The sequence below is a fragment of the Alosa alosa genome, chromosome 15 (assembly GCF_017589495.1).
Source record: "Alosa alosa isolate M-15738 ecotype Scorff River chromosome 15, AALO_Geno_1.1, whole genome shotgun sequence".
Taxonomy (NCBI): domain Eukaryota; kingdom Metazoa; phylum Chordata; class Actinopteri; order Clupeiformes; family Clupeidae; genus Alosa; species Alosa alosa.
Window position 1 is genome coordinate 7,190,667 of NC_063203.1, and position 21,983 is coordinate 7,212,649.

The window sequence follows — 21,983 nt, forward strand, 5'->3', positions numbered from 1 at the left end:
CCGGCATGTACATGTATTTCTTTAGAATTCAGAAAACAACTGCATTTTACACCGTTCACGATATTGCAGTTTTGAAACTATTTGGTAAGAATTTAATGCACCAATTTAAGTTTAATTTCACTGCTAGTTACACTCTTGCTAGAAGTCGTAAGTCAATTAACCTTTTCCAGACCCACTCTAAATTATAATTGAGAAGGTCTGCATGCTAACCAGGCTAGCCATAATGTGTAATTATGAGGAATTTAGAAGCCAATCATGTTCACAACAAAGACCCAAATATGATCACAATCCTGTTTATTCTTAGTATGTTCCGAGTGCCAACTGCACAAAAAACAAAATGGACAGGACAAGCAATGTAACCATTTCTATATTCATTCTTCTGTACACTCAAAATAGTGAGAGCTAGAACATCACAACACCTGGCATACACAAACCTCAACATAAGTCGGTGAGTAAATACACAGGTCAGAAGAATAAGTTTGTTATCCCCATTGTTCATTATGGAAATGATCTCACACAAGAGCACTGTATACAGCACAACAAAAGGTCACCTGTTACACATGGAGTGGATGAAAAGATGCTAGTAACTTCTATACGGGTTGACTGGAGAACTGGTTTAGGCTGGAAGGGATTAAAATTGCTTACTTATATGTCTGTATGCATTTAAAATTCCACACAGCTACTCGTTTGTGTAGAATATTACGATTATTACTTAGTGTTGCTAGATGTATCCATGGATGCATTTACGTTCAAATATTATTTGTAGCCATATTTATCATAATATACAATATCGAAATGCATTATACAGACAGTGTAAGCTTTTTCACATACAGTACAACAAAGAAAAAAAAATTAAAGAGATTCTACATTAGTTTCCTCTCACAACAGAGTGCAAATCTGATGCTTAAACAACATACTTTAGGTTAATTGCTCTTCTCACAAGTCCACTTACATACAAGACCCCTGATACCCCTTAAAAAAAATAGAACACAAAAATGCTAGTAAATGCGAATATGCTTAAATATGGAATGTGAAAAAAAAAGAAAACAAAAAAGAAGGTGGTCCGACTCATTTCTTGAATGAAACAAATAAAAATGAAGTCCTTCATTGTGGTTTAAGGAAAAAAGGAGAATAATTTAAAATGCACAACTTTCTGACTTGCTTCTTTAAAATCCCCTGTTGTGAGGACAGACTATAATAAGCTGGTGAGGAACGCAAGAACAGACAGACGGACGACTGTGGGCAGCGGAGCTTTTACATGCCATAGCCAAAGCCTGGCTGAGGCTGGACATAGCCAGCTGGTGCAGTGTAGCCATAGCCATAGGGGGCCTGCTGGGGTGGGACGGCCACGTTGGGGCCAGCAGTAAGCATCAACTGGGGGGTACCTGGAGGAAACACAACACAGGCAGTGAGTAAAGGCGCTAAGGAGGACACAAACAAATGACCACTTGTAAAGCAACCTGTCAAACCCGTGCCAACCATTTCTTAGACGGCAATGTTACTGCTGTGTGTGGAGTGGACTTTGAGAGATCGGATAAATGAATGATCTTATGCAGCTGTGGCTGCTGACTTCAAAAGGTGGGGTCTTACCGTAAACAATGGGCTGTGCCTCGGTTGCTTGCTCTTCCTGTTTCCGTAACGACTCGGAGGCGTCCAGCTTGTCCACCTGAAAAGGAGGCAAGGGCAGGCATGTCAGCGGAGACACTCGGTCGCGAACAGTGGGGAGTCGCCAATGGACAATGCTGCAACACCATGTCAGGTCTTCATTGGTCAACGGAAGAAATGACTGACAGATGGGACCATTCATGGGAGATGCTAGAAGCCAAGCTGCGTGTACAAGGTGCAAAATGCTTTTACACAGCCCAGTCTGTGGCCTCAACCAACACCCTTAACATGACAACAGTGTGTCCTGAGGATGTGTTTGAAACTCATTACGGATGTGCTTCCATTTCTTAGCGGAACATTTAGCACTAAAAAATAAACCTTCAAGAGGTCAGGCTTAGGAGGTAGCCTTAGACATAATCACACATAAAAGCCAATAGATACAGAAAATAGACAATGGTCCCTCCAATCAGCCAAGAGTATTAAAACTAGATATTAATTGAGGAGTATGTAGAAAACCGAACCCATTTCAAAGAGTGACTAATGTAAATGAATGCACAGAATACAAAGTCCCTGTCTGGTCCTTAATTCTGTGAGTACAAAACTACAGCAACATTAAACATGTTGAAATGGTTATGTAGTTGTGTGCTTGGTGGCCTTACAACAAAAGATGATACGTGTGAGGTTTGTAGACAGCACAAAAATGATTGGCTATATACGTCCACATAAAAGTTCATGCAAACTGGCAGTGTCACAGCTTGTGGAAAACACTATTCATTCCCCATCTGGCAGACAGGACAACATGAACAGTCTTTTCAAAAAGCCATGACAAGGAAAGTTTGCACTTACCATGTGAACCAAAGTCTGTCTAAATTTTTACTTCATGACAACCTTTTGAAAGAAAAATATGTACAATTCAACTAATCTGGACCATTCATTTAATAGTTACTATGAATGTGTTTGGGTTCAGTTCTCTACATACAGAGGTTTGTCAACTCTAATACGTTCGAATGAGTAGTTATTTTAGCAGGCTTGTTTTGAAAGTTGTAGTTTCATTGAGAAGGAGAGAAAGAGAACATGCCACAAGGTGTTATTCCTTTTGTTAAAAGTGTGCATGAGAACAAGAGAGACAGAGAGAGGCAGTTTCAGAGTGGAAGAAGGAGTGAGAGGGTGGAGGATGGTTTGGACGGCCATTCACGGCTTCCAGGGGACAGGCACAGCCAACAGCCACATTTGCTAACCACTGGAGGGTGCATCTACAGCTAGAGAAGAACACATGCTTGCACGGTGTCTACTGCACATAGCAATAGGCCTACTCACTCTTGCAGTGCGCACACACACACACACACACAAAACCACACACACACCTACACTGGATAAAAAAGGGCTAGACTGTACTTATACCTGAAACTATCTATAAGATGGTTAGCTACAGTCAACAATGATGGCAACCTCCTGAGCCCTGAACAACTACAGCATAATACAGCTCTTAAAGTGGCCCATTACATGGAAAATAACTTTAACCCAATCTTCTAAATTCTAACTTGGATTTAAGAATACTTAAGACTTTCCCCATTCCTTACTGAGGACTCCTTAGGGGCTGTAGGAACTCACTGAAGACTAATAACATTCCTAAGTCTCTCTCTACACAGTCATCTGAGCACAGGAGGCTGGAAGGAGGAGAGAGCAGCGTCTTGAGTATCTAAAGGGTTGATCTGAGCTTTCTGCTGTGCTTGGCTAACAGAGGGTCAGTCATCTACAGGAGGCTTTGAGGAGGGGGGGGAAGTCGAGGGCTCTAGTCAAAAGGTGTGTTCAGAAGCAGCAGAGTGACATGGGAGGGGAAAACTCATGCATATTCCTGAAAATTCAGTCCTCCACACTACAAGGATAAAATACAATAGAATGGAATAAGAGTCGACCTTCACCTTTTCTTTAATTGCATCAACCTGAAAGGGAATTCAAGAGCAGCAGCTTAGGAGAAAAAGCAAACTTATGTCTCCAGCATTGACAAAAAGCAAGGTAGAGAAAAGAAACAAATGCAGAAAATAAATCACTGGGAGAGCGTTAAAGGAAACCAGAGGGAAATCACAGAAGAGTGATAGCATTTCACAACCACCATGTTACACAGCTGCTACACAGAGTTATATCCTCAAATAAATACAGCTTACTTATTTGTGCCAATGACAAGATGGCTATACCTTCTTCCTATGAATGTGTTAATTAATGAATTACTTTAAAAATGTTTTCTCAAGTGATTGAACTGCACAAATTATTTCTGTGTTGGTGTTGGGTAAACAGGGTGGGCACTGAGAGCCTTCCCATTCCATAAAAACCCCAAACTAGCAGCTCTATACTTCTGTGTTTTGGGAACATGAATCTCTCAGTAGCACCTTATTCAGCTAAAGTAGCCTATACCACATGACCTAAAACACATTAAATAGCAAGCTAAGAAATAATAATGTCATATGAGCTAGAAACCAACTGGATAACTTCCCACTGAATGTGACATGTCCCCTCGTGACCTCTGTCTGTGGCAGCGGCGGCGGCTCACCTTGCTCAGGTACTCCCTCATGACCTGGATGAAGTAGGGCATGGAGAAGTCCATGATGTTGTGCCTCCAGGCGGTCTCCAGTACCACGTCGGGCCGCAGCAGGTCGTAGCAGGTGAAGAGGCAGGCGGCGAAGCACTCCCTCTTCTCCTCCAGGAGGAACCACTGCAGCAGTTCCTCCGCCAGCTCCGTGTCCTTGGACTCGGACGCGTACTGCATGGCGTCCTGCAGAAGAGAGAGAGACAGCAACACCACGGGGGTCAAAGCCGGCAGACACAGAGGCAACAGGCAGAGAAGAGAGAGATGTTTCACTGGCAATGTGGTTGACAGAATTCTGCAAACAGCTTAACACAAAGCTGCAGTGAGAAATACATACTCTGATACTCTTTAAAGACGCTCTAAGCGATGCTGGGCAACGTCACTTCTGTTGACTTTCAAACAAAACAGAGAGCTAGCTCGCTACTTCCTCTCCCTCCCTCCAGTGCTGCTGCTGTGCAATTGAAACTCTCCTAAACGCGCATCTCTTCTGTGATTTGCTGGAACAGTTTGTTATGTTTTTATGGGCTAGGTTTGCCCAGGTTGTTTTTGTTGCAGTTTTTGGAGCCTGGGCTGTCCACACAGATGCCGTTTTTTTTACAGTGTATTCAGGACACAGACAGCTAGCATTTGGTTAGGTGATGTTTGCAGTAAGTGACATAAAATGTTTTAGCCTAAAAACGCGTGGCATCGCTTAGAGCACTTTAAGCCAGCTTATTTCACATTGACAGCAATACTGGACTCCCTCTTAGACTGTCTGAGAGAGGAGGATGCATGGTTGATAATGTGGTCTGTTAGTCGAGTGCTGAGGTCTTTGGTTTGAACATAACAGCTCCTGCTAAGAGCAAAATTGTTAATGCACCAATTCATTAATCGGAACAGTGCTTCAGCTTGAGGTTAATACACTGCTGACACAGGCATTTTTTACTTGGGTATTTAAACCTTGCTATGAATGAAGTCTGTGTTTACTTCCCAGTGCCTATAGACCCTTTCAACAGCATAAACAAACATGTGCGTTCATAAGGTTTTTCCCGGTGGCACAGAAAACAACACTGAGCTAATGGCAACTTGGGAACCAAACAAAAAGTGATAAAAGTCAACATTTGGTAAAGCATTATGCTTAAGTCTGATTCATTTTTAATTTCAAAGTATCTGCGTTGGTTTTGAGTGTAAACAGAAACCCTCCAGGAACCAATTGAAAGGGTCTATACCATTTCAGCATTATATGGAGAAAACCAAGCCAGTTCATATGTTACAGGACAAAAAAAAACAAGAGATGCTTTTTCTAATAGAACAACATGGGAGGGACTCAACCTTGTAGAGCTTGTCCTTCTTGCAGAGTTCGACACTCTGCTTCCAGCGGTTGTTGCCCTTAAAGAGGTATGCCGCGATTCTCCTGAACTCGATGAGTTCGTGCTTCTCAAGGCTTTGAGCCAGAGTGATGTTGTCAAAGTTGTCATAGGCATCGATGGATGTGCGCAGAGCCTGAGCAGAGGGAAGAGACGGACATCAAGAGGAGACGGTCCATCTTGTTTCTATGCATGCTAATGTTCTAGATGTTTCCATTCGCTCAAAATTCACATACCTGATAATCCTCCTCAGTTATGAAAAGGTTATTTAGTGCCTCATTAACCGACTTGTTGTTATGGCTCTGTACTGACCTCAGGTAGGGTTTTACCAAAGGCAACTGCTTGACCTATCAACAAGACAAGAATTGCATTCATCCACTGCTCCAGAATGTCAAGATGCACAACACAGATTTCATCATTAATAAAGTATTAAGACAATATAGACCATTGTACCTTGCTGAAGAAATTGACTGCTCGAGAATGATCAAGTCTTGGTGATAAAACTATGAGCAGGTCATTCAGTAACAAGGGCTTGAATTCCAAATAGAACTGGACAGCTCTGTAGTACAGCTCCACATTAGCCACCTAAGAGAGATAGAGAGAGAGGGAAGGGGACAATCATGAAAAGAAAGTGATGACAAACTTCCGGTCCTTGCCTGCATCCTGGTTCAACCCCCGAGCTGATAATGAGTCACATTAAACCATCCACTCAGCCTTGAGGCTGGGTGCTGATGGAGGGGTCAAGTGCGCCTGGGCGTTACCTTGGTGATGATGTCTTTGAACTGTCCCTCTTTCCAGGCGTCTGTGGGGTGGTTCATCATGGTGATGATGGCGTTGTCGTACTCCTCGTACTTGTCGTACAGGAACACCAGCTCTGCCCAGAGATGGGCCTGCTCAGCAGCTCTCAGCACCTGGAACACACACACAGTTTTCATTCAACTCATTTGCATCCCATTATTATGACAATCAACAAACATTCAGAGAGATCATTCTTGTCAAAATGAGTATCGACACACACACACAAATTCAAAAACATACTGTTCCGGCACCCTTATTTCCTAAACTGCCAAGCTACGGCAGGCCCCATTGACCAGTTTAATGGCGGCTCACAGCACCTTACCTTTGGAATGTTGACACGTGACCAGAAGAGCTCCAGGTGCTCCCTCATCTTCTGCGGCTTGAATTTGGAGTAGAGGATGGCCAGCTCGGTGAACATGCCCATGTGAGCGCGCTCCAGGCCCAGGGCTGCCTCCAGCATGGTGATCAGCTCCTCAAAGTAGCCCCGGCCCTACGGGAGAAACACCACCACAGCCACTCATTAACAAGCATCACAGTTAGGTTTCTGACCAGAGGTTTATTCTGGCCTCAGGGCCTCCCTTACTCCCCAATATAACTAGTTATTTATAATTATTTAAATTATTAATAATTTATAATTATTTATCTGAAAGACGTTTTATCACTGCTATATGGTGCATTTGTATAGTGCTATTTAAATGGTGTTTCTGTGTGTAGCAGTGGCATACACACTCACTGTATGTACTGTAAGTATGTACCTGATAGTAATTGATGAGCTCCTCCAGTTCATCAGCATGAACCACGATGTGCAGCCCACACATCTGGGCCAGGCGGAACTCCTTCCCATCCACGCAGGCAAAGCAAACCTACCAGAGGGAAACGGATCAATACTCACTACCTCTTCAAGGACAACCCCCCCATTTCTCATCAGTCCACAAACAACAACAAAAACTATTTTGGGAGATTTATATTGTCAGTATGAAGGAGAGGAGATTATCGACCGGCATCAAATCAAAGCTCTTGTTAGACAGTGGTGAAATGATAGTTATGAAACATGTTCTCGTTATCCTCACCTCCTTCCAGGTCCTTGTGCTGTTGGCCTTGCGTGCACCGTCCACAGCTGCCTGATATTCGCCCAGGTGCACCAGAGTGGAGGCCAGGCGGCCAAAGTTTGATACGTTGTTGTACAGCAACTTGGCGGCGTCGTACATCTTCTCATCATAACATCTGTCTCCAACCTACATGAGCGGTCAATGTCATTAAAGATGCAATGCAGTCTGCTAACTTAAAATCAGGTACTGTGTGTAGACCAGGTATTTTGTGTCAGCAGCGTACCTGCTGAATGTGTGCATTGTTAGGGCCGTTGATAAATTCTTCCAGCTCGGCCAGCCGGTTGGTCTTGGCCAGAGCGAAGATGAGCTCTGTCTCCACGTAGGACTCGCGGGCCTTCTTACGGGCCATCTGCAAGAACTTCACCAGGTCCTCCCAGTTCCCTACAGAAGAATACACAAGTTTTTAATAAATGATGAAGACGGCTGAAGGACATTGCAAGATCCTGCGCTGACCTCCATCCCTTACCACTCTGAGCTGCAGCCTGTCCGACCTCCATGTAGGCGGAGGGGTCATCAGCTTTGATGTAGGAGTCAATGGCCTCCTTCACCAGGCCCTTCTGCAACTGGGCCTTGGCCAGCTGGCTCCACACGGCCGGCTCGTTGCAGCGCTCGGCAAACTCGTAGGCGCGGTCCAGGTTGCCAATGTGCTCGATGAGCACCTGCAATAGAGCAGTGTCAGAAAGTCAGAGAATGCAGCTGAATGACTTGGCGCGAGAAGGATTTAGGGAGCTGCAGCTGGACTGACCTGCACAGCTGATGTGTTGACGTCAAACTTCCGGAAAATGGCAAAGGCCTCCTCGAAGAGCTCGTTGCTGATGGCAATGTTTGCAATGTCAGGGGCATCATAGTTGTCCAGGCGGTTGATGTACTCCATCACACGGGTGCGGTCTGCCTTTATAGCCGTGAGGATCAGGAGGTTCTGAAGGTTCCTGTGGCGGAGAGCTCAGAGGTCAGTCTTCACCAGGAACGCATGCCAGCATGCATGCTTTACTTCATTAATTATATAACCGTCACAAACATCTCAAAAGGTAAATACAAGTACTTTACAATACCTGTGTTCACTGAAGACAGAGTTATCCAAAACAATCTTCTCCAGAAGCTCAATGAGTTCGTTGGGTAGGTCAGCAGTCATGAAGGCCTTGACAGTAACGGACACCTCCTCAGGATCTTGGGTTTCGGAGAGGGCAGTCTGAACGACCTGCAAGGCACCAGAAGTTGACATTTAATTTTACACAGAAAATGAGCACATATACATCATCCTTCTTCATATTCATCATCATTCCATCCGCAAATCCATCAGCATCTGTGTAGTTTATCCATTTCATTTTAACTTAAACATTTCTATAAGGGAAAAACAAGGACCCTCAGGCTCATGTTCCTCCCACTGCCCTGATGTGAGCTCTGATCTCGGAGTTGTGCGGTGAGGGCAGGCTGTAATGTTACCTGGTCGATGAGGGGCCTCCTGTAGGGGTTACTCTCCAGCAGCACGCTGGCCCACAGCTCCGGGTCCTTCCGGCGCACCAGGTACCGGGACAGGCTCTTAAACAGGGAGTTCTCATTGCACACCTGAAGAGAACAGAGATCGGCAAGTCAGTCACTCACACTTTCAACCTTAAAATGTCCTCATACCCCTGGGGTAACACACAAAGTAATTGGCAAGGGAGTACACCCGTTACTTTGATGTACTCTTTTTGATACACATCTTTAAGTGATATCTATATCTATATCTATATATCTATATATATATATATATATATATATATATATATATATATATATATATATATCTATATCTATATCTATATATATATATATATATATATATATATATATATAGTAATGAACTGAGCCTAGCTGGCTTATGACTGTGCTCCCATGATGCTGTTCAGGTGATGTGTTAAGTTGAATGTTAATGTTAACCATGCAAGTTACCAATGTTGTACGTCCTGTCTGTCATGTTTATGTTTATAGTTGATTACAGTGTTCATAACCGGGTCTAACCAGTGTGTGTTGTAGATATAGCCTCACATAGATGTTTAGTGCTGGAGCATAAGGGCCAGGTCTGGCCCGGAATTATGGTTTGTGTGTTTAGGTGCGTAACCAATAAAAACCATTCTGAGACAACTGTGCAGTTTGTTACTATATATATATATATATATATATTTTTATATATATATATATATATATATATATATATATATATATATATATATATATATATATAAAAACAGCATCTATTTTAATCATGGCCACCAGACTAGTGTATGTCTACTAAAACGGTGTCAGTGTATGTAGGTCACTTTTGCGTCTGTGGACTGAGAGGAGCCCACTGGGCACGTACGTTAATGAGCTCTTGGTCGCACTGTCCTCGCTCGTAAGCCACACAGGCCAGGTGGGGATCCCTCTTCTCGCAGTACTTCCCCACCACACGGCTGTCGTAGAAGGGGTTCTCCCGCAGGAAGCGCTCCGGGTTGTTGTTGCTGTCGATGTAGATCTTGGCCAGGGCATTATGGGTAGCTGGCTCCTCGCAGCCCTCATGGATGCGGGCTTCTAGCCAAGGCAGCAGGAGCTTCAGTCTGTCACAGCACAGCATTACATATTTAACATCACACATATACACAGCCATTTTGACATACGGGAGACATTGCGAAAAACCAAGAATATTGATAAAAAAAAAACAATTAAAAATTAAAAAAAGAAACAAAGTTTTTTTTAAAGTTCTAAAATTTGCTCCAACATGATCATATTGTGATGTGCTATCTTAATTCATAAAAGTACCTATTTTGGTTTCGTAAATAAACACCACATTCTCATCATGGACATGTTGTGCTTAAGCTCAGATTTGCCCTCTGTGTCTCTCTACATGTAGCTGTACTGCCTGCAGGAGGCTGGGTCCTAAAGCTGGTCTCTCAGCAGCGCACCTGTTCCTCTTCTCCACCTCGGCCACCAGCTCGTCGGTGGAGAACTGGCCCCGCACCACCAGGATGAGGTTCTTGATGACGTCCTCGGAGCAGTCGACGTCCAGCAGACCTCCAATCACCACAGGCAGACGGCTGGGGTTCACCTGAAGAAAGCAAGCGAGTGAAATCACACAATCCGTTAGTGTCAATGTATTTACATAGCCCTTTAACATACAACGGCAGTTGACCAAAGTGCTGCTGACAAATACCGGTAACTGACAATAAAAATGTAGCTGAAGTCAAATAGACCATATATTTTAGAACAAATGTTCAACTGACACTGCACTGGTGTTGCCTTTATAGTTTGATCTGTGTGATTAAAGTGCACAGCTTCTCTGAAGTGACTGATCTCTAAAAGTCTGAATGGCTTACCTTCTGAACATAGATCTCAATGTACTTCTGCAGGTTGTTGCGGTACAGGTAGAGCACAAGGTCATGGACAAAGTCAAAGCGATCGCACACAATAATCAGGGGCAGCTGATCAGTCAGCTTAGCTTCCTGTTCCAAGAGACAGAAAGAGAAAATGTAGGTGTTCAATTTCACACGATCACATTTAAAAGTTAAATTAAGACATTCTATCTTCATTAACATCTACTGTACATTAGACATTAACTTAGACCCAAGGCGAAATCATACCTTCAGAAAGTTCTTTACACGTTCGGGGTCGTAGCAATTGCTCTCCCTGCAGATTCTCTCCACTTCCTTAATCTGTCCGGTTTTGCATGCTGCCTGGATGTACTTGAAGTGCACCTCTGGGTCCTGGCTGAAGTTCACAATAGAGCCCAGGAAATAAAAGAGACCTGCAACAGAGACAATCATTTTTAAACTTTTCAATCAGACATTAATGAAAAACATTATTGGCTGTCTATTACATACAAGATACCGTTTACGTTATAGATCTTCACTTAGGAGCGGAGATTAGTAAATGTGCCAGTGTCTAAATAACAAATAATGTGCAAAAGTGTGTTAAAATCCTGTGGGGCATTATTACCCAACACACACGGTTAAGAGTAAGCAGCAGTTACCCTCGAAGCTCTTGAAGGACTCGAAGAGCTCAATGAGTGTCTGGGTGGAGAGCTGCTCATGGTACTTGGAGGCCACCTGCACGCAGATCTGCAGGTTCTGGCGGATGTTGGCCGACAGCATGGCTCTCAGGCACTCCAGAGAGTCCTCCACTGACAGCGCGCCAAAGAAGTTCACCAGCCACTGCACACAAGAGTACTCGGCTCACTGCCACGCTCAACACTGATACGTTTCTAATGGTGCCTGATGGGATTTCAATGACGGTGCATTAAGACTCGCTACGAAAGTGCTCTAAATTGTTTTTGGTCTCGTAGTGAACAGAAAATTAGGTGGCCTCGATCCAATATCAGGGCTCTTGGAAAACTACCGGAGTTCCCACCCATTTCACTAACAATTTCAAAAACTTTTACATTACTTTTCAATGACCTTGAATGACTTCTCACAATCTGTAAGTACAAAATTGCTAAATTACGCCACAGGTTGGGGCTAATTCTGACTCAAACAACGAGATCAGATGAATGTGTTCTTCCCCACCATTCTTTAGCTATGAAGGAAGCAACTGAATTATGTGACATGATTTATGCTATTTCCTACCTACATCCCTGGTATGACAAAATGAAACTTTTTAATGAATTTACAGAATTCCTTCATTTCTCCAGGCCTGGACTTTTCCAGGTTTTCCATGACCGTGTCAACCATAGTCATTTTAATATTAGAAATGAGCATGACAGGCTTTACCTCTGGGTTGAGCAGGTGAGTGTGCACCACGGCCCGCTTGATGTCGTACAGGTCGGTGTAGTGCTCCAGAGCTCTCTGCAGCAGCCCTGCCTTCTCGCACAGCTGGGCCACGTGGGCGCGGTCATAATGGGTGAACATCTGGTTCCCGAGGATGGCATCGGCAACCTGTGGAGAGAAACACCAGCGCAATTAAAAACTCATTAAGAGAGAGAAGAGATTACCGTACATTGTTGTTGTTTGCACCATCACATTGCATTTAATGTATATCATTTGTCTTATATAGTCTGTATAATTTGTCTATATAGTCTGTATATTGCTTGTGCACTGTCTGCATATTGTCTGTAATATGAGCTACAATAACTGCTAGAGTGTCAGCACTTAAAACAAAAACAGTTTCTGATTCAAATTCAGAAGAGGTAAGGGTAAAGAATATGACCAAGACAAATAAAAAGAGGGTAAAAGAGCAGAAGTTGCTGGTGAGGGTGCACACCTGTGGCGCGTGCATCAGGTTCATCTCCAGCAGGCGGGTCTGCAGCGGTCCCTCTGTGGGCCGGTTGTTCTTCAGGGCGTCCAACAGGAAGGAGGTGCACTGCTGGATCAGGTTGTACTCCATGAACACATCTACGATCTGGGCGAGTGGAGAGGGTCAGGGGAGAGAGCATGTTAGCCAAACCATCAGTGATCATCTGAGATGATAAGAGGCCCTGACAGAACCAGCGTTAACCCTTAAAGGTGTAGGTTTTTGAACGTTCTAAGTTCCGCAACAATTGAAGGTTCTAAAATTCTATGTTGAATTCAATGAACCCAGATATTCTTTAGAACGTTAATTTCTCAACATTCCCGTCACACCAGTGTGACGGTACTCCTTTAAGGGTTAAGAGGGAGTTACTACTCCTCTAACCTGTGTAATGTCAGCCAGCGGCTCCTCGTCCTGCACAAGCATCTGCGAGAACTGCAGGCCCTGTTCTGGGCTGATGCGCATCACGTTCCTCAGCAGGAAGATCCAGTCTGGAGTGTAGCCAACCTGGAAGAACACAGTCAAAGGTACATGATTAGAATATACATGACTGAGGCCTGTTCATTACAAAAGGGCAGAGCACTGTGGATACACTAACGCTGGATTTCTTGAGTTACCTTTTTGGCATAGAGGACGATCTTCTGGAATTGCCCAGTCTCTGCAAAGCACTGGATGACTTTGTTGGGGACGTTGGCTCTCAAGTAGACACTAAGAGCCAGGGTGGGATCCACTGACTTCACCAGATCACCAAGCTCTTCAGAGCATTCAAGCTACAAAAACAAAACAAAAGAGAAGGCTCCTGTCAAGTCATACTGGTTAAACTTCCACCTCTCCTCATGAACTTAACTCAGTGGTCAGTGTGTCCAGCCCGGTTGTCCAGCCTCCTACCTTATCCTCCTTCAGCCATTTCTCCAGCAGCTGCTTGCGTCCCTGCTGCAGCACGGGCCTGCACAGCTCCAGGGACTCGAACTTGTTGAGCTGGCCCTGGTCCAGCAGGATCCCGAAGTACTGGAGCAGGGGCGAGGTCTGGCCCGGCTGTGCCGGAACACTCTGGAACCGCCGGATGGTGTCTGGAGTCCGCAAAATTCCCTGATTGGAGGACACAGACAGATCAGAGGCGGAGTTTCCACAACACCAGCATTAATGCGACATATCAGAAGGTTTCGCTTCGGTCTGCAACTCAGGTGATCAATACTCAAGACTTTGCCTACTGCAGTTCCCCCAGAGCTATCTCATTAGAGAGTTTGGTGTGGGTGGAGGTACCTTGGGTGCGTTAGCTGCCACTTTGGCAGCCTCCGAGTAGTTGCCGCTGGCAAAGAGGTTGTTGAACTTGCGGGCGAAGAGCTCCTCGGCACCGGCCAGGTTGTTGCGCACGGCCATGCGCAGCGCCAGGTCTGGGTTCTGCAGCACATTGGTGATGTAGGGGATGATGTTCTCCTCTTCCACACACACAGACAGCACCTGAACACAGGACACAGGTGGTCAGAGGAGAAAGTGAAAAACCACAAGAGCAAGACAGAAAACCAAAATGTCATTAGTGTTGCAACCGGTGAGCGCAACGAAGCTAATCTATGTTTAGAAATGGTACATGATGGGCCACAATAAGCTTGCATGTCATGAAATACCTGGTAAGGCTTATCAGCTAAGTTCAACAAGTCCTCATTAAAGCATTAGTGCACTGGAGGTTATTCCACAAAAACAAAATCTGCAGCCTGTATAACTAAAGATATGAGGTCATCAGATGTGGCCCTGTCAGAAAAACAAGTGCAACAGATCCCATCCTATCTGTTAAATCAGTCAATTGTTTGCAAAATTAACGAAGATAGACAGGTCCCACTATTAATGCTGAAGTGATAACATCAGCACATCAAATGAAAATGCCAAATGTTTACTATTTCTACAATTTATTCAGATTGGTCCATTTCACAGTACTCTTACAGAAACTATGGGGGGAGGGGGAAAAAAATTCCAAGCTTAGATGTTTCTAACAATTTCTGTGACATTTTCATAAAGTTTCTTATTCATAGAGGGACCAACAATTTCCCACATTCTGCACCCCCAACAACAGATGTTCTTCCATTACAAAACTGAAAACTTAAAATTGGCATGGCACAAAGCGGCTGGGCTTAGGGGACAGGAGTGACACCTCTCTCCAAAACATCCCTGCCTGGACTGATCAGCGCACCAGAGTTTGTCACAGAAGTGTGGGAGGAAAGCCCTAAAGAGGAGCCTTAAGAGGATTAGGACGCCTCCTGGAGATTCGCAGTAAGTGTCACATGCTGTTTTTACCGCCTGGTGCCAAGAAGGAAGAAGGCCCTATGAAGATTTATTTTCAGGGACTGTCCAAATGCAGTCAGGGTGTAGTGGCAGCGTGCCATGCAGACACAAATGAGACATAAGTCTGCGTACATACATACAGTACGGTGAATGTGGCAAGGCCATTCACAAGAAGGACGAGCCACTCCTACTCTGAATATTTCATGGGGCTTGGGGTTGAGCTAGAAAATAATTTATAAGGAAGAGGACTACGGTTACAACACAACAACAGGAGTCCAGCCCTCCTTTGTGGCCTGTGTACTTACACAGGCAAACACAGCCCAAACACCTGCCATCTATTCTTCAATGGATTTGATTTTCCTCTGATACTAACAAGGCACAACACGCATATTGATTTTTCATAACACTCCGCTGGATTAATATGGCTCAGTACCTGTCCTTTGCGGTTGACTCCAATGATGCCAGAAGTGGGCTCATGGGGGGCTGTGACAAAGATGGTCTCTCCACTGATCCTGTTCATGTAGATGCATGTGCCCGTCTCAAGGTCATACAGGTGGATGTAGCCGTATTTGGTGATGAGAAAGACAACATCCTGCTTGGAGCTTATCTAGGGGGGAAAGATAGATAAATTGATATGCAACCAGTGATCCTAAACATTAACAACTCAAGTTGAGCACAATGGTTGAATCTTAAGGGGGGGGTTCAAACCAAAGATTCGCGAAGAGATGAGCTGCAACGTTCTAAAGCCGGCTTGCAACAGCTGGCAACGACTTGCAACAATTAATTCACACCACAGCAACTCTTCCTGCAATGGTTTTGTCTCGTCACAAATCTTTGGTGTGAATTGGGCCTTAGAGCAAATGGCTGGGGGGTACCTGCATAGCGACAGGGAAGTCATTCTGGGCCTCTGGAGGGAAGAACACATCCACAGCTTTCTTTGGAAATGGCTGGTTGCCCGTCGGTGGAGTACCAACTTCAATGATGTGCAGCTGAAAGAGGAGACAGACAGCAGAAATGACTCACTCTGCGTCCTTCCTTTCTCTCCGCTGGTGCGAAAGACATGACGGCTCTTGATATAATCTCCGAGCTATATGTGCAAGATAACCATCTGGACCATCCTTAGCCATACCTTTCCCCCCGCTTGTCCTCGCACAGCAAAACAGAACAGGGTCGATTCCTCAGCATTTCCCTCCATTTTGAACTGAGCAAACCCAGCTGCGTGACCCTCAATGGGCTGGGAGACCTTTCTGTCCACAGAGTACAGCTGCATTGCACCCACTACACGGTTTTGCTTTGAGAGAAAAAACAGGGGCATTAAGATCAGGTTTTTTTCTTTCATTCATGATAACAAAGCAGACGTGCAGCACAAATGATTTTCTGTACAAGAGATCAGAGTTAGCATCACAAACACACGTTTCTATCACACATGTCTATCCTGAAGATGTTAAATATCAGACTTTCAAAAAGTACCTGCGCAGAGATCCCAATGAGAAGCAGCCATTTCTGTTTGGCGTCAGTGCGGTAGTTTATGATTTGACAGCCTGCTAAACTGGAGTGTCTGTCGAACACTTTGATTGGCTGAGAGTCTCCTTCCATGCTCCAATGGTAAACAGCGTTGTCTGTCACAAGTGCTACAGTATTGAGGGAGATCCACTTCCAGAATGTGACATCATCAGTCATGGTGTGGGCCTTCATTTTGCTCTTCATTTCAATGTTAAAAATTTGAAGCGTTTTTGCAGCTGGAAAGGACAAAAAAATAATAATCATGTAGGGAATTGTTGTGCATGGGCTCAATTAAGAACCAAATGCAATGCCACATAAAACATAGAAATCTGACAAGATGATAGACACCAAATTCCACTTGATTGAGAAATATTGGTAGCCGTGGTAGCATTTCACCATGACTTCAGACAACACAGCAGGCGCAATGCAAAAATCAAAAACAAACATGGAAAATGTTCACAGACATCCAGTCAGATGTTAGGAAAGGCATTCAAATCACCAGCATTTGGACGACTACATGTTATAACTACATGTTATAAGTACATATAAGTACACCCAGGAGTGACAATTACACCATATTGGCTGAATAAATGATTTGTAGATCAAGATCATTGTGAGCGGACTTCAAATGTGTATAATCTGAGGAATCACTGAGATCCCTAATTGTTTCCCCTCATTTATGCCTCATGGCGAGAAAGAGCTAAATCATAGCATTAAATTTCAAGTATTAGTACAGGTCAAGTCAGCATCTCTAACTTTCAGGACAAACTTTCATCTCTAACTTTGAACTCCTTTCAACTCAAGCAAGCAGGAAATCATGCTTTCAAGTGTGATTGGAGACAGTCAGGGTCCAAACGGGCAAGAATTGAATCACCATGTTTGCACACACCCTATCATTATGTTCATACACTCATAGCTTAAAGGTTAGGCAAACCACTTCGCGACTATTGCTATGCCCCCCCCCCTAGAGTTTACAAATAACTATTACATATATATGTGTATATGTATTTTATATATATATATATATATATATATATATATATATATATATATATATATATATATATATATATATGTGTGTGTGTGTGTGTGTGTGTGTGTGTCACGTCCTAGGTCAATATATAACAAATGCCATTCAAGTGCTGTGATTGCACCTCCTAGTTAGAGGGAAGTTACTCAGAAAAGTTAAATTCTACTTAAGAATCTACTTAAGTCTTCAGGATAGAATGCAGCAATTTAGGCTATGTAACAAGTGATACCCTAAATAGAAATAGAAAAAAAGAGAGTGGCAAAAATGTCTCTAGTAGTAATAAGGAGTACATTTCTCTGAAATGTCCACCATTTTATCTAGTTTATAGAAAATCTGTCTTGTGTTGTTGATTGACATAGCCAACTTGAGCTCTGTTGCCAAGAACAAGAACACTGGACCAAATCTACCAAATATATATATGCATATGTTTGTATTTTGTATTAATTTCCGGAAATAGCATAATATCTACTGCAACTCACTTACATTAACCTTGAATTGCTAGACATAATAAATCAAGTGGGTAAAGGAGGGTGACAGTAAATTTTAGTGGTTGCCATATATCTAGCATATGAACACACTAACACGTCCTGTCTAGCTCCAGTTTGTATGCCTGTCAAACAGCAGGATGCCGTGCCAGAGCAGGCTCAAGCCTGAATGCAGATTAGAGGAACAGTATACCAGACAGAAACCATTGCCATGGGAATGAAATATGTTACATTACTGTAGTTTCATTACTGTGAGTAACACCCAGTCCCAAAACAATCACTGTCAAAATGTATTTGGCTTTAGCATTGCGATACTACAATTATTTCATTGTGGAACAACTGATTTTTAGGACGTTACTAGATAGTACAAGTACAAGACTATGGCTACAAGTTAACATGTCCATGTATAATTGGATTGTGTAATGTTATCACAAAACATAATATCTAGAGAATAACTATAGATTTATCCTGAACTGGGGAGAAGGATGATTATAATTTAGTTGTTGATACATCGTATCCAACCTGAGTATCCCAGAAGTTCCAAATGGTCATCTTTTATTTGTTTAATGTTTAGTAGCCCAATGAATAAGTTAGTATGGGTCATGTTTAAAATATATTTATTTCCTTGGGGCTTTTAAAAGGTTTTGTTAAGCAATTCAAAAATCATTTAAAGCCTAATAAAGCATAGTAAATCATTATGTGGATGTATCTTTATCTTGTTGAAAGCTATACCAGCATCGAGACTAAATTTAACTTTGTGTGTAAATTTGTTAAAAATTACGATCATCATAATTCATTCTGTAGCACAAAATGCAATTTTCATGTGAAGATCAAACAAAATGTGAACACTAGTCTCCAAACACAATACATATACTTCCTTTTTAAGTTTATCTCACCTGATTCTATGCTATAAATATATATATGCTTTAAATATAATAATGCAATCAAATAACCCAAGTGTATTATCAAACATACACATTATTAAGGGGATGTAATAATTGCTCTACCAGCATTGACAAACATGAAATTTAACCTAGAGAAGGTACTATGGAACCACTTAATATCAGAGCATATTCTGTTCATCTAATAATCTATTTACATTTGCCCAGAGAGTAGAAGGCCTAAAAATTCTGCCAACTAGACAGTAGATTTACTGACTTTTGGCAACTTTAAAAACAATCCTTAAAAATAAAAAAGGAGAACTGATGTAACTGTAACTGGTAGTGCCATGTATTGAAGTCCTCACATTTTCATCACATGCTAATTTAGTTCACATTTACACAGGATTACACGTCCCACAACTCATCATGATATATAAAGTTTAACTCACCGTCTGCAAACATATAAGAAGCAGTAAGAAACGAAACAAAGAACAAAAAGCAAAAAACAGACAAAGCATTTATGATAGAAAGACATTGGAAATAGACACTTTTACTCAAGTCATTTTTAACTATAAATTGAACAAGATAAAGAGGCCAGTAGAATGTATATTACAAACCAAAATGTCTATCATTTTGAACGCACACACACACGGAGGGCATGAGGACCATGATCACATCATAAATTACATTCAGTAGGCACACAGAAACATGTCATGACAACTTTAAGAGATGGCCTTGAATAAACATTCAGTATGTAAATATGATCAAGTTAATGCAGTTAAATTGCTATTGTTACACGGTAAGGAGTAAGGCGGACATACAGAGTGGTATGTTTAACTCTGTGTTTACCCTTGGGAGGGTGGGATGCAGGCCAGCTTACCTTTGAGTGCAATAACTTTGCTGGCCGGGTTCATGATGGCACTGTCTGCTGAAATGGGCCTGCGGATAGGAGTGTTTGGGTCACTCATGTCGATAATCACTACCTGTGCCTGCTCGCCAACTTTCTCTCGAACACAGATGAATTTATCTGACTCCATAGTCAGTGTACTGAAGCCAATGTTGGCAGGGTTGATCCCCAAGTTCTGGAGCTGTGGGAAATCATATTTATTAGCATTTGAAAGTCATTGCAAGCTGATATTGACAACAAAAAGTACACAATTTAGAAATGAGACAAGTCCAAACATATATTTACTTGAATAAATATTTGACTACAGGCATTCAGGACTGACCATAGCCTACTAATCTGTCAAGTCCTACCGGTAATCGTGAAAAATGGCAAAAAAAACCCAGACTGTATAGTCATGTACATTGCCGGTTAATCCGTCCAAACGAAACGGGTAGATAGATTCTATCTTTTCGTGTCTACAACGACGAACATCAATATTTCAAATTTCGTTCCTCCTATTGCTATCTGATGTGTGACTGTTACTGACAAATTATCAGTCTAAAATGTTGCATGAATTCATTAATTTCGAGCAGAGATAATTTCAGTCAGTGCCTGTTGGTTCAATATGTGGCACTCAGATACGGTTTGCACTGTATTCTAATATGCATTCATAGCAAATAAATAATAGAACTCCCACACTGGAGAAGTGACATTGTAACAACATTCTTTGAAGACCACATGAGGTCAGCTGAGCGCGTAATCTTGCTGTGCGTATCCAAACTAGCTACAATGTGACTAATTTCCCAATTCAATGAAATTAATGCTGCTACCTGTTTACAACTAATGTTAGCGTTATTAGCTAACAGTGGCTAACATTAATCTTTTAAAAAGATGCCGCTACAAAACAAGATTCAAAGACTATATAAGAAATACATGAGCATGAGATACGTGAGATGCAATGATTACACTGTTATTGAAATCAATAAAAAATATATCGTTGTTTTAGCATTTCAAACGATGGAGGATGGGAGGTCATTCATTTGATTTCTCTCCGTTAGCTAGCTAACGTTAGCTGAGTAACGTTAGCACTGTCAACAGGGACGGGAGCGGTTAACGCTAAACCAGCTGGATATTTAGCTTACTAAAGCCATCACGCTAGACTATAAAGGACTTTCATTTTCAACACTACACTATGCCACAGAAAATGAGTTTGTTCTTTCAAACAAACCTGCAAATGCTCCTGAAAGCGGATAGGTAGGATTTGAGCCATGGCTGTTCCTCTCTGCTTTCAATCCTCCCGGCCGGAATCCTGAATATTCTACGAGTGGGTTATAGCCACGACCTCCTCCACAGACGCGGTCAGTCGCAGCCAGTCAAAATAGGGAGACAAATTGAGACAGCAGTAACTCTCGGTTAGCTGGGGGGTTTCACTAATAATGTATGTATGGTGACAATCACCCCGCCGGATGTTTGTGCTTTTCTCCACCGCCTTTAAGGTATTGAGTGGCCCCAGCACCTAACTCCGAAAACCCGCAATGGCGGCGGAAGCAGCTAGCTAGGAAGAGATACAATCCGGAAGCCGCAGATAGGGACCTCTGCGGCGGAAGGACACAATACGTAAATTGGGCAATTATTATTTAGATTAAAATTATTAATAATAACACAATCAGTTTCACTAATGGTTACATTATTTTGTTGGGTATTTGTACGCCGAGGTGCTAAATGCAGTGCGATTTTACACCTGCGCAATTTCTCGGTATTTTTTGCCACATCATTCAGTCTGGTAGGTGTACGTCAGTTCCGGGTAATGCATTGACCTGGCACTTGGCAAGTCATGGGACAAATGATTTGCAGTGGAATTGGGTTGTTTTCACTAGCTTTCACACTTTTGCACACCTTAACTGGTTGTAGGGCTTAACCGTGAGGAAAAAACACTGTTCAAATGATTATAGAGCAAAGTATCACCGGAACAAGTGCCCTGCATGGTGCTGTGGAAATCAATGTTCTGGCTGTTTGTGGCCACCTGCCTCGATGGATATTAGTTTAACCTTTCCTGTACAGTTACGGTATGAACTTACTGTGAAACGCCTGTTTCTGTAAGAAATCATTTCGACTTCCCCTTGTGACCCAAGATGTTATAGTATAACCAAAACATACAGTTTAACAGTGTTATCCAACTTCGTAGAGAAAAAAGTGTGGCTTTAAATGCTGCATGCAAACCTACATTGCATAACCTCTGCT

The 21,983-nt window shown here is 42.8% G+C and overlaps 1 protein-coding gene across 4 annotated transcripts; it reads right to left on the minus strand.

Annotated features, from left to right (window-relative positions):
• Positions 1-277: 277 nt before the first annotated feature.
• cltcb (clathrin, heavy chain b (Hc)) lies at positions 278-21,484 on the minus strand. 4 transcript variants are annotated; one of them, XM_048264887.1, is made up of 34 exons: positions 20,971-21,484; positions 19,737-19,944; positions 19,306-19,308; positions 16,428-16,696; positions 16,087-16,248; positions 15,833-15,946; positions 15,391-15,564; positions 13,944-14,141; positions 13,569-13,769; positions 13,298-13,450; positions 13,065-13,187; positions 12,654-12,791; positions 12,164-12,328; positions 11,428-11,608; positions 11,039-11,202; positions 10,775-10,900; positions 10,364-10,506; positions 9,784-10,018; positions 8,886-9,008; positions 8,495-8,640; positions 8,188-8,371; positions 7,909-8,101; positions 7,666-7,823; positions 7,404-7,568; positions 7,089-7,196; positions 6,656-6,823; positions 6,297-6,446; positions 5,989-6,120; positions 5,772-5,882; positions 5,501-5,671; positions 4,154-4,375; positions 3,528-3,548; positions 1,591-1,666; positions 278-1,385 (listed from the first exon to the last, which is right to left on the minus strand). In XM_048264887.1, the coding sequence occupies exons 1-34, from the start codon at positions 21,010-21,012 to the stop codon at positions 1,255-1,257; spliced, it is 5,058 nt and encodes a 1,685-aa protein (XP_048120844.1). In that variant the 5' UTR covers positions 21,013-21,484; the 3' UTR covers positions 278-1,254. The 4 variants fall into 4 exon arrangements, with proteins under 4 accessions (XP_048120844.1, XP_048120845.1, XP_048120847.1 ...); XM_048264888.1 differs by lacking the exon at positions 19,306-19,308; XM_048264890.1 differs by lacking the exon at positions 3,528-3,548 and having other exon boundaries at positions 20,971-21,483.
• Positions 21,485-21,983: the final 499 nt, after the last annotated feature.